We start from the raw sequence: 12,583 nt of genomic DNA on the forward strand, positions 1-12,583 counted from the left end.
CACCAGGTGGCGCTATTGTACTTCCGTAAATTGAGACGAGAATGGAAACTGAGGAAAGATGAGCAACAAGTGGTTTATAATCTTTATTTTACTCTTTCTGTTCCTCTTAATCAGTATATCATCTGGTAAGTTTTCTAGTTAATTAATATTGTCAAATATTTTTTTATATTCTTGCTTGAAATAGTTTATCAGGATTAACTTGAATGTCATGCAGAGAAAAAAAAATCACAATCTTAGAATGTTTAAAGTAGAATAAAAAGTTAAATTTGTTTTTCTTGATAATTGCATTTATGATTGAATGGTAAAAGAACCGACTCGGTGTTCTTTTTTGGGTGATTTTGGTTGTGATGGCGATATGTGTCAACCGAGTTCATGGTTCGTCATTTTTATTCCTGAACAGGTTTAGCACTATAGTCTGTCCCAAGTTATTGCTTCCATCAATTTTTGATTATTTTTAATAAAAATACACATACCTGTGAAAGAAATACAATTGAAATCGATGAAAGGGAATATATCCAAGATATCTTCATCAAACAATTATCCCTTTTCACTCATAAAATTTCGCAGGAACGAAAACAATTTTCTTACGGAGATTTGTAATGGGAAATGTTTACATCTTCTCTCCATTCGGAATACACTCGGAATACATCGCGCAATTTTTTAACATTATCTTCCGGGCTTATTAATGGCCGATGCAATGCAAAATCTCTGTAGACTTTCAATTTTTGGATGTGTATTGAAACCTGAAGCAGTAGAGGGGGCGTTTCAAAACAGATAATCTGGACATTTTTTTATATTAGTGGGTGAACGTAGTTTGAGCACAAAGGTATTTACTAGTATTGAAATATCAAGCAAAAAGTGGTGGAAGCAAAAACTCGGGACAGAGTACTCAGTATAATGTTGGGGTAACCCGAATTACCAAAATAACAGTATTTACCAAAATGACACCTGAAATTATAGGAATGACACTAAAATCTACTGAAATGACACTTAATGTTTATTGAAAAATGTTTTTCATCACAAATATATTAAATTATATCAATTAATGTCTTTATTATTGAAAAAAGTTGGTAATAGTATACTTGCAAGACGGAAAATGGTTGGATAGTTAAACAAATATGAGATGGGCATGCATGTAATTGGACCCTCTGATATTGTAAAAGCATGCAATTAAAATTCCTCATTGATTGTTATATATATTGATAATTAAAATTTACTAATTTATATTGTTTTTTCTTCTTCTTAGTTTATTTTATATAAGCAATAAATCATAATGTTGTTGTAAGAGTTATCGTTCTTGGATTTTAATAAATACGATATTTAACGGAGATTTTTATTTCTGTTTGGTTATGAAGCATTTACCTGAAAGATATGAATATATAATATAATATATAGAGGATATCTATATTGTGTGATTTTATATTTGCTTTATCCAACGAGTTGAAATGGTGTATATAATCGCGAGGCTTGCCATTTCAACATTTGTGTCATTCTGGTAATTTCAGGTGTCATTTCTGTAAATTCTGTCATTTCGGTAATTTGATGTACCGCTAATGTTGTCCACTTCCCCAGATGGTAGGAATCGAAAGTAAAGAGTTCGAGGAATAAAGCCATGTCGTATTTTAAATAAAATTGATCTTTTTGAAGACAGAATCACATGGTTTCTCTGCGACTTCTTGGATGCATTTCTTTTCTACCTTTTTTCAACCACCTGAGCAGAAAAATCGACATATAGAATTTATTAACAAGTGTATTATAATGAAGTAAACACATCAGAGAACTTGCATCAATATGTATACCATCCACGCATTTAGCCACCAAATGGGAGTCAAACCACCAAAAGGGGTTGGGGGTTGGTACCCAGTCTGATAATAAATTCTGTACCTTTGTGTCCAAACTACATAGATACAATGTAGATAAAAAATCCACAAATTCTGTTTTGAAATACCCCTTCTATTGTTGGGTTTGAAGATAGGACTGTAAGTGTTTCATTAAATTTGTGTCCCAGAGAGCAATTAAAAATCATTCTGGCAATTGGTCCCAACCTGTTTAACATAGACATACTGTGAGACATCAGAGAAGGTACCCCGGTAATGTAAGAATACTTTAAAAAAATGAAACATTTCCTTTTCAGCCCGTGTGTGTCCATTAGGCAAATTTGGATGGCATTGTAAGTTTTCATGTTTTTGTGCGGAAGGAGACTGTGATTCAGACGCTGGTTACTGTCCTTCAGGCTGTAAAAAGAATCGCTACGGACCAGGATGTCAGCTTCGTAAGTTCCAGGGAGTGGAAACAGTTTCACATTTATTTTAATATGAACTTTCAAAACATTAAAATGTAAACGGTGCAACCTTTGGGCCAAGCACAGAATTTGTCTTAACAGAGACATTACAGTTTAATTTTGTAAAATAGAACAAATTAAATTAAACATTGCATGCTCAGTCTACAATTATGATGTTTTATTTCAAAAGTCAAGTTTGTATTCAGAAATAGTTTAGTTTTTTTTTCCATTGTTTTAATCCTTATAAATTTCAAATTAAATTTACTTTATGAATTGCGAATTGTTATTTACTGTATTCAGTATGAACAAGATTGGTTCCATGATGTTTTTGTTTTTGTTTTCTTTGAATATGTAAAACAAGTCATATGTCCGGATTAAAGCACTTTCGTATATTGATAGCATTTTTTATTACATGTATTTTTATTTTAATTACTGAAGATTGAATTATTGGAAAGTTTTAAATAGAGTTTAGAAACAATATGCATCGAAAAGCGCCAGTCATTTAATAATTGAGTTAACTTTGTTGAACAAATTGCTAGCACCTATGAGGTAGAAGAAAATAATTTAGCTGTTAGAACCCCTGAATCAACTTTCAATTTCACTGATTTTCACTGCTTTGTCCACCTTTTGCAGTGTTCGGTATCCATAGCTTAAAATATGCGTAAGTATTGTGCTTAAATGTAGAAATGCATTGTGTTTACTTTAATCCTTAGCATCTGTACCATATTTTTATTCCAGTGTCGGTGTATCGATACTCCAAGCTAGCACACGGTTACCTTGGAAACGCTGACAGAACCGAATCAGGCAAACAATGCGTGCTGTGGAACAACACAGTCTTTGTGGAGTTTTACGGGCTGAAGGCATCGAATTTTCCTGACAAAGAGATTCCTGGGGCTGTCTGTCGAAACCCACAGGACCAAAGCTTGAATAAATTGGGACTGACAGACAAAGGGCCTTGGTGCTTCACTAACTATATAGAGGATTCCACCTACATGGACACGTGTGACCTTCCACTTCGAGGTCAGTTAAAGTCCTCCCAGAAGGTTGAATCTGGAAAATATGTACGTCAAGTACTCATATTTAATCAATATTTGTGGGTATCTATAACATACATGCAAAATTGAAAATCTTCATGCGGGATTTTTTGCGAATAACTTTTTTTTAACCAACAGATTTGCGACATCTAGTTGTGAAAATAGAATTTTTTTGTGTGTGTGTTATAAGAATTTATTTAATATATCCAAACAAACCAACAAATATGAATCAAAAAGGTTTATTTTTCATCTACTCCCATATTTACATTTGAGAAAAACTAATTGGTTCTAATGCCCATGGAGCCCATCTACCATAGTTGTGAAATATGTAGCCACGGGGAAAGGGGTTCAGGCCCTTCTTCTTCTTTCCTCCAAAATATAATTGAGAAAGACTAAATGCAATACATATGTATTCTGATGTCCATGAAGCCCTCTACCTACATGTACATGGCAAAATTAGTGGCCTCTGGGTCAAGGGTTCAGGCCTTAGGGTGAGGCTATTATGTCCATATAGTGAACATTTATTAACTCTTAGAAAATCTTCTTTTCCACTTCCACAATTGTGAGTGATAAACTGAATTTAGGTTATGATGTTCATGAAGCCCTCTACCTAGATTATGAAATTTTTGACCCTATGGACAAGGGTTCAGGCCATGGGGAGGGGTCCAATATGGCCACATAGTGAAAATGTATTGGTTTAATATTTTCTTCTGTACTATCACATTATTGTTATTTTGTTTATAATCACTCCTGTCCTTAAATTAGAAAATCCACTGCCCATGGGGCAGAAGTTAAGACTTCTTATTTTGAGAGGGTTGGGAATGACAAATATGTCAGTATAGTTTCTACTTTAATTTTCTGTGCATTGTATGCTCAGCGACCAATCTAGAGCAAATTTTAGGGAGACTTCACTTCTCCCTAACAGAAAAATAGGGAGAAGTTGCGAAATCAGGGAGACTCTTATTACTTGACAACCGCACAATGCTAATGATGATATGAACAGATTCAACCATTGATAATTTAAATTAGATTAGAAGCAAGCCAATAAAAAATTAAATAACTTCTAAAAATTAAAAAAAAAAACTTATCCAATTTATGAAATTTAATTTATTTGATGCATTCATACATTTTATACATGAATTATTTTGTAATTGTGTTAGCTAAATGACAAATAAAACCATTCTCTGTATTTCTGTGTATTTTGGAGGTATTAGTCCAAACCATTCTCTGTATTTCTGTGTATTTTGGAGGTATTAGTCCAAACCATTCTCTGTATTTCTGTGTATTTTGGAGGTATTAGTCCAAATCATTCTCTGTATTTCTGTGTATTTTGGAGGTATTAGTCCAACCCTTTGATCCATTTACAAACCTTTATGTAGAGGTTCTTAATTTTTAAAGATAACTGTAAAGAAACATTTTTATGGTTATTTTAGCATTAATTTGACAGATTACAATTAGTTTGAAACTTCTAATTAGTTAATAATATTAACTAATTAGAAGCTACAAACGAATTGTAATATCAGCACTAAAAGTAATAAACATCGTTTGTAATTTTCAATGCACAGTATGTGGTTGCATCACCCGTATTTATAACCCTTAAGGATAAGACAGCTGAGGGTTATTAATCACAACAGGGGTTAAATGAGGCTGCGAAAATGTCTTTTCAATAAGATATTCATCATTTTATTGCCTTTGGGGTTAATTTACACAATTGTAAACTCAGAATACAGGGCAACTTCAACTTCTCTTTCGGAGGAAATTCCGGCAAAGTTACCGATCAAAAAGTGACTTTTTCGCCCATGTCGCTCCGTAGGTTGGTTCTTGATTACATACCATCAGTGGGAGACATTTACCAGTGATTTGGTGCTGTCAGCTGTTTCAATCATTCTTTATATAAAATTACTAAGTTTGTTTTTTGTGTATACGACACATTCCAATTAATTAGGATCAAAGCATGCTCCTGATTAACTTCAATTAACACCCAGCACAGGTAGACGAGCAGATTCACACATGTAGCACAGGTAAACAGTAATGGCGACCCTCAATCCTGATTTCTGATTGGTTGGCCACGAAAAAACAGTGCAAAATATAAAATTCAGTTGAAAATCCGGGGTTCTTGTCATAATTCGGAGGACAATATAATTACTGAATCTTAATTTCTGTACAATTTTCAAACTTTGATTGAAAAATTGGGATCTTTGCTTCAAATCAAGAAAAATCCAGACTATATCGGGAAGGTTGGCATGTATGCTATTATATCGGATTTTGTTAAATCCACAGTTACACACTAGGCAGATGCTTTGTAAATTAATGATATTATGATTTTGTTCAATAGATTCTTTTGTCATATTTCTTTTATGAATCATTAAAAGTCAAATCAACAAAATGTGATGTTCAATGAGCAAATGGATTACAATTTAAGGTATAAATAGAGGAATATGATCATCAGTTCTCTGTGTTTGTCAGGTTGTGACCCGGGAAGATTCGGTGAGATGTGCGAGTTTGAGTGCCACTGTAAGAATGAGGAACCATGCTCTCAACTCGGCAGCTGTCCCCACGGGTGTCACCCGGGCTGGATGAACACCACGTGCCAGACTCGTAAGGCTCAGCTACTCAAACTTAACTTCTTTTAACTCAATCTCTATTGCTCTGTTTAATATATTATATAAACATAATTCATAGGATATTTGATTTGAAATGCTAAATTCTATACTTATCGTAAGTTTTATGTATCAATAAAAATTATTTTAAAAAGATGAACAGATAGGCAGTAAAAATGAAAGTTACAACAATGTGCAACTAAGTTAACCAGATCTGCAGATTTTCTGGAATGGGCACTGTATGTAACAATTGACTTGATTTTGTGAATTGTAGGATGTGAGTCTGGTTACTATGGCGATGGCTGTAAGTCAACTTGTGGACATTGCAAGTCAGCCCCGTGTGACTTTGAGATGGGAGATTGTGAGGATGGATGCTCTGCAGGGTGGAAAGGATCGCTCTGTAAAACAGGTGAGTGACGGGGATTATGAAGGTGAATACACTGCAGGGTGTTTATTCAGTATATACATGTAGGTTTGTATTTGATTGAATAAATTATGAAGTCTTGTTAAGTTCATGTCTTAAATAGAAGGCGTTATCTCCATATGATTGGTCTAGATTCTGTGAATTTTCAAAATCGGGCATTTAAAGTCACTGAATTTTGGAGACTGGATCCAATCAATTTTATACATCACTTGAAATATATTCTGTCATTTTCTCAATGGTATGAAACCCTGATGTAAACTGTGACATTTTATTCTGTAGGTTGTGACGCAGGAGAATATGGAGAGAACTGTCAGGAAGCTTGTGGGGCGTGTATTGAGGGGACATGTGACAGCGGCACTGGTCAGTGTGTCCGTGGGTGTCAGGATGGCTACACAGGCGCCCTCTGTAAAACAGGTGACCACACCCCCTCCCCGTCCCCGTCCCCCTCCCCGTCCCCCTCCCCCTCCCCCTCCCCCCCGTACAAACACAGACCCCACTGTGTCCACAAACACTGATTACAGTAAAACATGGTTATAGCCCACTTGAGTTCAAGTTCACTCCCCTATTCTTAAGATTGTATTGTTTATTAACTTATGGGATAGAATAAATTGCTGCTAACACAAATCAAAATTGATGGTCCCAGGTGCTTATCTGTAACAGTATTTTACTGTTCCGTCAATTTGAGGATTTTTAAAATATACTTATTCAATATTTATTAGACAGTGTTATATGATATAAAATGGTTTGGGGCAGTTAACGCTTTATAAATCGCGTAGCATTAGCATAAAAAAGCGTAAACTGTTCCAAGCCATTTTATAACGTATAAAAACAATAAATATTGAACTCATTGCTTACAATTTAATTTTATGATATTAATTGTAGATAAAAACAGTCATTTGACCTTTAAAATGACATCAAATTGTACAAATTTTATTTGTAATGTCAGGCGGATCGATATTTTTTTTTATGTTTGTCTTGCTCTGAAAAGGCAACATTCTGTTTTTACAATATAAAATATTTTTTTTAGCCAATCAGAGAGCCTGTTACAACCAGAACTCAATTTCAATTTCAAGCCAAAAGTAAACCCCCAAAAAACTGGCATGTTTTATGATATGCCAGCTTTAAAAATTTTTTTTTTGGTTTGACAAATTATTTTTGTTCAAAGACCATGTGAAATCTCCACACGTACAAGTGAACAATGATTCAATAGGATAATTATTCTTAACATAACAGTTGAAAACCATTCTGTTACATTGTTTTTTGTTAAGATAATATGATGTACTGCAATGATTCTGTTAATTCTGTTACAGAGTGTGATGCTGGCCGGTACGGAACGAACTGCAGCGGGACGTGTGGACATTGTTTATCAGGGAACTGCCATTTTGTGTCGGGGGCGTGTATGGGAGGATGCTCCCCAGGCTGGCAGGGAGAGAAGTGTCAGGAGGGTAGGTGTCAGAGACCCTCAACAAGTCAACTAGATAATGGGGTCAAATACACAAACCATCAACTAGATAATGGGGTCAAATACACAAACCATCAAATACACAAACCATCAACTAGATAATGGGGTTAAATGCACAAACCATCAACTAGATAATGGGGGTGAAATACACAAACCATCAAAGATAATGGGGTCAAATACACAAACCATCAATGATAATGGGGTCAAATACTCAAACCATCAATGATAATGGGGTCAAATACACAAACCATCAATGATAATGGGGTCAAATACTCAAACCATCAATGATAATGGGGTCAAATACACAAACCATCAAATGGGGTCAAATACACAAACCATCAAAGATAATGGGGTCAAATACCCAAACCATCAACTAGATAATGGGGTCAAATACACAAACCATCAAATACAAAATGTGTCAAATGCAGAATATGACAAGTTGGGGTCAAATACACAAACCATCAAATACAAAATGTGCCAAATGCAGAATATGACAACTAGATAATGGGGTCAAATACACAAACCTTCAAATACAAAATGTGTCAAATGCAGAATATGACAACTTGGGGTCAAATACAAAAACCATCAACTAGATAATGGGGTCAAATACACAAACCATCAAATACAAAATGTGTCAAATGCAGAATATGACAAATAGATGAGGTGTCAAATACATGTACATATTGTATCATTAAAAAACACAAATACATGTACATATTGTATCATTAAAAAACACAAATACATGTACATATTGTATCATTAAAAAACACAAATACATGTACATATTGTATCATTAAAAAACACAAATACTTGTACATATTGTATCATTTAAAATCAATATTGACCATTTGACAGGAACCATCAAATACATAATGTGATAATAAAAGAACATGACACATATAGAACATGTCAAATACATAATGTATTTAGAATACAGAATGCATCAAATACATTATGTGTTAATACAGAATGCATCAAAAACATTATGTGTCAATACAGAATGCATCAAATACATTATGTGTCAATACAGAATGCATCAAAAACATAATGTGTCAATACAGAATGCATCAAATACATTATGTGTCAATACAGAATGCATCAAAAACATAATGTGTCAATACAGAATGCATCAAAAACATAATGTGTCAATACAGAATGCATCAAAAACATAATGTGTCAATACAGAATGCATCAAAAACATAATGTGTCAATACAGAATGCATCAAAAACGTAATGTGTCAATACAGAATGCATCAAATACGTAATGTGTCAATACAGAATGCATCAAAAACATAATGTGTCAATACAGAATGCATCAAAAACATAATGTGTCAATACAGAATGCATCAAATATGTAATGTGTCAATACAGAATGCATCAAATACATTATGTGTCAATACAGAATGCATCAAAAACATAATGTGTCAATACAGAATGCATCAAATATGTAATGTGTCAATACAGAATGCATCAAATACATTATGTGTCAATACAGAATGCATCAAATACATTATGTGTCAATACAGAATGCATCAAATACATTATGTGTCAATACAGAATGCATCAAATACATTATGTGTCAATACAGAATGCATCAAATACATTATGTGTCAATACAGAATGCATCAAATACATTATGTGTCAATACAGAATGCATCAAATACATTATGTGTCAATACAAAATGCATCAAATACATTATGTGTCAATACAGAATGCATCAAATACATTATGTGTCAATACAGAATGCATCAAAAACATAATGTGTCAATACAGAATGCATCAAATACGTAATGTGTCAATACAGAATGCATCAAATACATAATGTGTCAAATTCAGAAACTGTTACATAACTGATAACTGATGTGTCAAAAATAGAATGTGTCAAATAAAGAAAATGTTTAATGTACGAAACTTCAAATGCAGATAAGATAATGATTACATACTGTGACATACAACCTGAAATAATAATGGTATCTTGACATGTATATTGATGCTTTTTTACCATTGGTTTCTTTACTTAACATTGATAAAGGGTTCCTTTCTTTGACAGCATGTGATGACTTTTCCTATGGAGAGAACTGCTCCTCTAAGTGTGGGGCCTGTCGAGGCCTGACTCCCTGTCACAAGGAGACCGGACTGTGTACAGAGGGCTGTGAGCCCGAGTTTGTGGGCAACCTTTGTTTGGGTAAGTCAAGTTTGTGAGTGACCTACATGTATGTCAGGGTAAGTCGAGTTTGCGGGCGACCTTTGTTTGGGTAAGTCAAGTTTGTGAGTGACCTACATGTATGTCAGGGTAAGTCGAGTTTGTGGGTGACCTTTGTCTGGGTAAGTCAAGTTTGTGAGTGACCTACATGTATGTCAGGGTAAGTCGAGTTTGTGGGTGACCTTTGTCTGGGTAAGTCAAGTTTGTGAGCCACCTACATGTATTTCTGGGTCGAGTTTGTGGAAGACCTGTGTCTGGGTAAATCTCCAGGTTTAATCAAGTAAACTTACTACATGATAGACCAGTCAATTTGTTTGTATGCTTTGACATATTTCTACAGAGCAGTTCTCAAGTTATTGGGTTCACATCTGATGCATCACAATTTACTGCCGTTTTTTTTCTAGTGTTTATTATTGACTTTTTTGTCTTTTAATGTAGACTTAGCCCCACCTATCAAGTTACCACAGAACTCCTCACTGGGAAGCGCGTTGGGAGGAGTGGCAGCAGTGCTCATTGTCATAGCGATCGCTTTTGTTGTGTTCATTCTGATCAGGTTAGTTCTAGTGAATTGAGGGTAGGATAATGGGGACAATAGAATCTAATGGATCACAGTTGGTAACTCATTCTTCCAAAGCTTACTGGTTGATCGCTTCATTCATTTTTGAAAACTTTTTAGTTTTGATTCTTTGGATGTTTTGAATAAGATATCTTGCTGAAATATGTTTTTTGTGTGTTTTTGACAGGCGTAGAAGGAAGAGAAAAGACCCATTGAGTATGAAGCTTAAAACAGATGAAGAACGGAAATCAACAGACTTTCCCCCAAGCAAGGAGACAGATGGGCTGATCGCTAATGGTAGGGTGTATGTAAAGTTGATAAGACTTATTGAGGTGTTGCTGTGTACATGTAACATATTATTAACACTGGACCAGGTCTTGTAAAAGTACTGTAAACTAAATTTTATTCGCGACGACATTATCTTGCGATTTACTTGCAATAAACTGGTTTGCGATGACTAACATTTGCGAGTTAATTTCATGTTGTTATAACAACCATACAAAAAAGCTGGTTCATGGCGATAAATTTTCACAAGGACAAGGATCTTGCGAACCTCACGAAAATTTTTGCTCACAAATAAAAGTTGGTTTACAGTAATATTAGAAAGTGGGGAGGGGATGGGGGCCAATTTAGATTGATTTTTTGTCAGCTAACATAAGCTGTAAGCTGATTGTAGTAGTAGAAATCTTTTGTTATGGTTCTACATTTAAAACATCCATGGAAAAAAGATGATAGTCAAATTTTTAAGAGATTTTTGATTGGTTGTTCAGAGTCTTCCATGTCTGATCACCTTGACGATACGGACCCTAACCTGAACGAACCAATCTACGCCAATGTGAACTCCAAGAAACAGAGCAGTCCAGTCCAACTGCCGGACCTGTTTGAATACATCCGCGAAAACAAGAAAAATGAGTGCGAAGGATTCAAAAAGGAATTCAATGTAAGATAAATGCAGCAGAAGTTCCTAATCAGCTTGAAATATTTAGAACATTTCATGTTTGTCAATGAAGGTTAGATTAATTAGTATAATTGTAACTTTTAAAACATTTTCATAGTGCATACATGTTTATTTAAAAAATACAAGTAAAATCTCAGCTTACTGAATAGCTGAAGGAAATCTTTATAGTGAAGTGTAGCCTGACTACATGTGGTTTTTAATGCTGTAGAACTTTTTAAGGACGACAGAGCTAATTCACTTCTACAATAGTGATTTTCCTGAAAAATTTATACGAGTTAGAGTTACTAAAGATGTATGAAACCAGTGAAAAAATAACATGGAAATCGAATTGGATTTTTAGTAGGGACCATTATAAAAATTTCACTACGGCACAGTGACATCCCCTAAATCAATTTGTGCTGGTTAGATAATGTTGAAAAGCGTATTTTAACATGTAAATTATAGCAAGGTCAGCTGCTACTTACACTATGTAAAGTGTGTATTAATGACGTAGAACAGCTGTATATTGCATTATAAGCCATTTTTCATAGAGATTTAGTGATTGTGACCTAATATTGAGAATTTGATGTTCGTAAAAATCACTTATTTTAGGTGCACGATATATCTGCCCAAATCAAATTAGGTCTGTTGACCTTAAATAAGTTGTGAAAACTCAAATATGCAATCATAAAAATTCAATAGATTGTAGAGAGCTATTGGAAAAATTCATTGTTTTGTTCTACATGTCATAGTTAAGATAAGATTTAATGAAAGAAATTCACAAAGTGATGCACACATTAAAGTTAACACGATGATAATTGGTTTTCAGAGTAATCTGTAAAGTTTGTAATCTATACTACATTTACATATGATGATGGATAGAGATCGGCTGGTGTTAATGTGGACCTTTTTTTTTACAGGAACTTCCTCATGGACTGATGGCTTTGTGTGATGAGGCCAGGAAACCTGCCAACAAACCCAAGAATAGATACGGAAATATCACTGCCTGTAAGTTTGATGTCTGTGTAATTATCACTGCCTGTAAGTTAGATGTTAGATGTAAATATCACTGCCTGTAAGTTAGA

General features: G+C 34.4%; 1 protein-coding gene across 1 annotated transcript in view; it reads left to right on the plus strand.

Annotated features, from left to right (window-relative positions):
* LOC105322198 (receptor-type tyrosine-protein phosphatase epsilon) overlaps positions 1-12,583 on the plus strand; it is a 27,317-nt gene continuing 14,734 nt past the window's right edge. Inside the window, exons 1-12 of the mRNA XM_034458433.2 lie at positions 1-125; positions 2,135-2,272; positions 3,020-3,301; positions 5,782-5,913; positions 6,190-6,324; positions 6,619-6,753; positions 7,650-7,784; positions 9,853-9,987; positions 10,444-10,558; positions 10,749-10,858; positions 11,332-11,501; positions 12,419-12,506. Of these exons, the coding sequence (XP_034314324.2) occupies positions 59-125; positions 2,135-2,272; positions 3,020-3,301; positions 5,782-5,913; positions 6,190-6,324; positions 6,619-6,753; positions 7,650-7,784; positions 9,853-9,987; positions 10,444-10,558; positions 10,749-10,858; positions 11,332-11,501; positions 12,419-12,506 (1,642 nt within the window). The 5' untranslated portion in view covers positions 1-58. The remainder of the gene's footprint in view (positions 126-2,134; positions 2,273-3,019; positions 3,302-5,781; positions 5,914-6,189; positions 6,325-6,618; positions 6,754-7,649; positions 7,785-9,852; positions 9,988-10,443; positions 10,559-10,748; positions 10,859-11,331; positions 11,502-12,418; positions 12,507-12,583) is intronic.

The sequence above is a fragment of the Magallana gigas genome, chromosome 7 (assembly GCF_963853765.1).
Source record: "Magallana gigas chromosome 7, xbMagGiga1.1, whole genome shotgun sequence".
NCBI lineage: Eukaryota > Metazoa > Mollusca > Bivalvia > Ostreida > Ostreidae > Magallana > Magallana gigas.